Source organism: Gymnoscopelus microlampas (assembly GCF_963454915.1).
Source record: "Gymnoscopelus microlampas genome assembly, chromosome: 20".
In the NCBI taxonomy this organism is placed as follows: Eukaryota; Metazoa; Chordata; class Actinopteri; order Myctophiformes; family Myctophidae; genus Gymnoscopelus; species Gymnoscopelus microlampas.
In genome coordinates, this window is record NC_139957.1 from 9,754,404 (window position 1) to 9,758,011 (window position 3,608).

At 47.8% G+C, this 3,608-nt stretch overlaps 1 protein-coding gene across 1 annotated transcript; it reads left to right on the top strand.

The window, feature by feature from the left end:
• Positions 1–430: 430 nt before the first annotated feature.
• On the top strand, positions 431–3,274 carry LOC311035993 (voltage-gated potassium channel regulatory subunit KCNF1-like; the record flags this gene model as incomplete). Its single annotated transcript, XM_084044520.1, has 2 exons — positions 431–1,060; positions 2,474–3,274. The coding sequence occupies 2 exons, from the start codon at positions 431–433 to the stop codon at positions 3,272–3,274; spliced, it is 1,431 nt and encodes a 476-aa protein (XP_083900646.1).
• Between the last annotated feature and the right edge of the window lie 334 nt (positions 3,275–3,608).

Here is a 3,608-nt window from a genome sequence, read left to right on the forward strand (position 1 = left end):
AGAGAGAGAGAGAGAGAGAGAGAGAGAGAGAGAGAGAGAGAGAGAGAGGGGGGGGAGAGAGGGGGGGAGAGAGGGGGGGAGAGAGAGAGAGAGAAAGAGAGAGAGAGAGAGAGAGAGAGAGAGAGAGAGAGAGAGAGAGAGAGAGAGAGAGAGAGAGAGAGAGAGAGAGAGAGACACTGGGTGTGGGCGGGAGGAGGTCAGAAGAGCTTGGCCGCTTGACGTTCAAGCTGTGCGTTTCATTCCGTTTGGAGAGGGCGAGGTATGGGGTGACATTTTACGCACCACCACAGGCAGTTATGGACATTGATTTAATTGACTATGACATTGAGCTTTGTTTAACACCATAGCAAATAGACATAGGTCTATATATATATATACAAAAGTTCTCTTCAACTTTCCTTATTGTTACAATAGGGATCCGTTGATTAAAATGTGGACAATACCCAAGCCGAGATACAATAGACGTGGTTTGGGCACCGATCATCAGGCTGAGGATGAGATCGCGGTGAACATCGGCGGGGTGAGAGTGGTGCTTTTCGGGGACGTTCTGAGCCGCTACCCGGAGAGCAGACTGGCGGAGCTGGCGAGCATCAGCTCGACTCAAAACTACGACGTTATCAACATCTCCTCCCTCTGCGACGACTTTGACCCGGGGCGGCGAGAGTTCTACTTTGACCGAGACCCCGACGCTTTTAAATGCATCATTGACGTTTACTACTTCGACGAGATCCACATCAGAAACGGCATCTGTCCCATTTGTTTCATGAAGGAGATGGAGTTTTGGAAGATAGACCAGAACGTTCTGGACGAATGCTGCAAGAGTTATTTGAGCGAGAAGGAAGAGGAGCTGCAGGAGATCGCCTGCAAGGTGAAGCAGATCCTGGAGGATCTGGAGGTTCCTCTGTGCGTCACGCGCTGGCAGCGGTGTCGGAGGTTCCTCCACCAGGTGATGGAGAAGCCCGAGTCCTCGAAGCTGGCGCGCGTCGTCGCCATCCTGTCCTTCGCCTTCGTTCTCGTCTCCTCGTTGGCGATGTGCATTGGCACGATCCCCGAACTCCAGGTGATTTTCGTTTCATTTTGTTTTCCATGTATTTATTATTTATTTCGAACATATTAAAAAATATAAATGAGAAAAGGGAAATCAAATGAAACCATTTTTTAAATAATCATCCTTAAATGATATTCCATGTTCGAAAAAGGAGTAGGAAGAAGTTTGTGAAAACTTATCAGGTCCTACTCCTACCCCTTCTTTGTGTATCTCAAATACCTCAAACCTGCAGATAAATATTTTTGTCTTCCTGCCCCAGTGTTTACACACTCATATTGAGACAATAAAAATAAAAAGACTCCTTTAAGCACAGGTAGGTAGCACATAGCCAGGTCAGGTAGGTTATTGTGGCCTCCTGGTGGCGCTATAATAGGCCAATGTGAAAATGGTGGCATTTCCTCCTCTGCCTTTCACGGCAATCGGATGCTGCATTCATGATTTGAGGCATTTTGAGGCACACAACAAAACTGTTTTGCAAAAATTGGCCTGCTGGTGGCGCTATACAAGGCCAATGTGAAAAGGGTGGCATTTCTTCCTTGGCCTAGTGGCAATGTATGTGCAAAATTCCTCTGCAATCGCACAATGTATTCATGATTTGAGGCATTTTGTTCAAAACAAGCCACTCATGCAAACTTTACATGGCAATCAGGATGGAATATGACAAATCGGACAGCTCCGTCTTGATCACATGACTATAGAGATACTGTGTACCGATGTGCGTGAAATTTGGATAAAATCTGAAGGAGTAATATATATATTTTTTTTTTACATAAGTTGGCCTCCTGGTGGCGCTATAAAAGGCAGATAGGTGCAATTATAGGTAAAAACGCGAATCGGCCTGTTATAGTGCCACCATGAAGCCTCAGCCTCAGCCTAGTAGGAATGCGCGTGCAAAGTTTCACGGAAACGCACGCTGCGTTCATTATTTGAGGCATTTTCTTTCAAAACGGAGCACTTCTGCAAACTTTGGAAGCCAATCTTAGCCAATCAGGATGGAATATGAGAAATCTGAAATACCCGTTTAGTTTAATGACTATAGAGATGTAGAAACGTACCGATTTGCCTGATGTTTGGACAAAATCTGTAGGAGTCATATTATAAAATGTGTTTTGCAAAATTCGACCTCATGGTGGCACTATAACAGGCCGATCTGAAAAATTCGGGGCAGAGGTTCTGCTGTGGCATCCAGGGACTGTGCGTGCACAGTTTCGCTGCGATCGGCACAACGGTGCCGGTAGATTAGCTGCTCACGGAAACACAGACACACAGACACACTCACGGACGGACAGACAGGGTGCAAAACATAGTCTCTGCCACGCCCTCGGCCTGGCGGAGACAACAATCAAGCATACAATACAGTCGAAATGATGCTCCACATCTAAACCTATCTGTTGTACCTAACTAGCTATTCTATCCTATATCTAGGTGATGGACTCAGAGGGGAAACTCGTGGAGCACCCGACGATGGAGGCCATCGAGACCACTTGCATGCTGTGGTTCACCATGGAGTACCTGCTGCGTCTCGCGTCCTCTCCGCACAAGCTGCGCTTCGTGCTCTCGTTCATGAACATCATAGACTTCATGGCCATCATGCCGTTCTACGTGGTCCTGAGCCTCACCTACCTTGGCAGCTCCGCAATGATGGAGCTGACCAATGTCCAGCAGGCGGTCCAAGCCCTCCGCATCTTGCGCATTGCGCGCATCTTCAAGCTGGCGCGCCACTCCTCCGGGCTGCAGACTCTGACATACGCGCTCAAGCAGAGCCTGAACGAGCTGGGGCTGCTGCTCTGCTACATGGGCGTCGGGATCTTCGTGTTCTCGGCGCTCGGCTACACTTTGGAGCAAGGCCACCCGGAGACCCTTTTCAACAGCATCCCGCAGTCTTTCTGGTGGGCCATCATCACCATGACCACGGTGGGCTACGGGGACATATATCCCAAGACCACGCTCGGCAAGTGCAACGCCGCCGTCAGCTTCCTGTGCGGCGTGATAGCCATCGCCTTGCCCATTCACCCCATCATCAACAATTTCGTGGTGGTCTACAACAAACAGAAGGCGCTCGATACGGCGGCGAAACACGAGGTGGAGCTGATGGAGCTGAAGTCCAGTGAGCCAAAGAAGGACTCCACCGAAGCGGACACTACTGTGGACACACCGGTGGATACTACGTCCACGTGTTTACCCCGCACTGATACTTCTGCACCTCTTCTTACGCAGACCAACTGAACATGCAGATGTTAAAATAACTACATGTGACTTGACTTGACAATGTCTCTTAACGACAGACTTTACGACACATGGATTACTGATTTCACATCCGATCATCAATATGTGTCATTGTATAGGCAGCTGTCACCCAATTAAAACCTTTGCATGCGCATGGAGATGTCTGCCTCATGTCTATAGCCTATATGGTTTCTTTTCAAAATATTGAGGTTTTCTAATGACAAATATTCCCAAAGGGGGCAGACACAGTCACATCTCATATGACATCATTCAAAACATAGATAAAAGGGTAATATTAATATACATATGCCTCATGTCTAATATTACATATAAG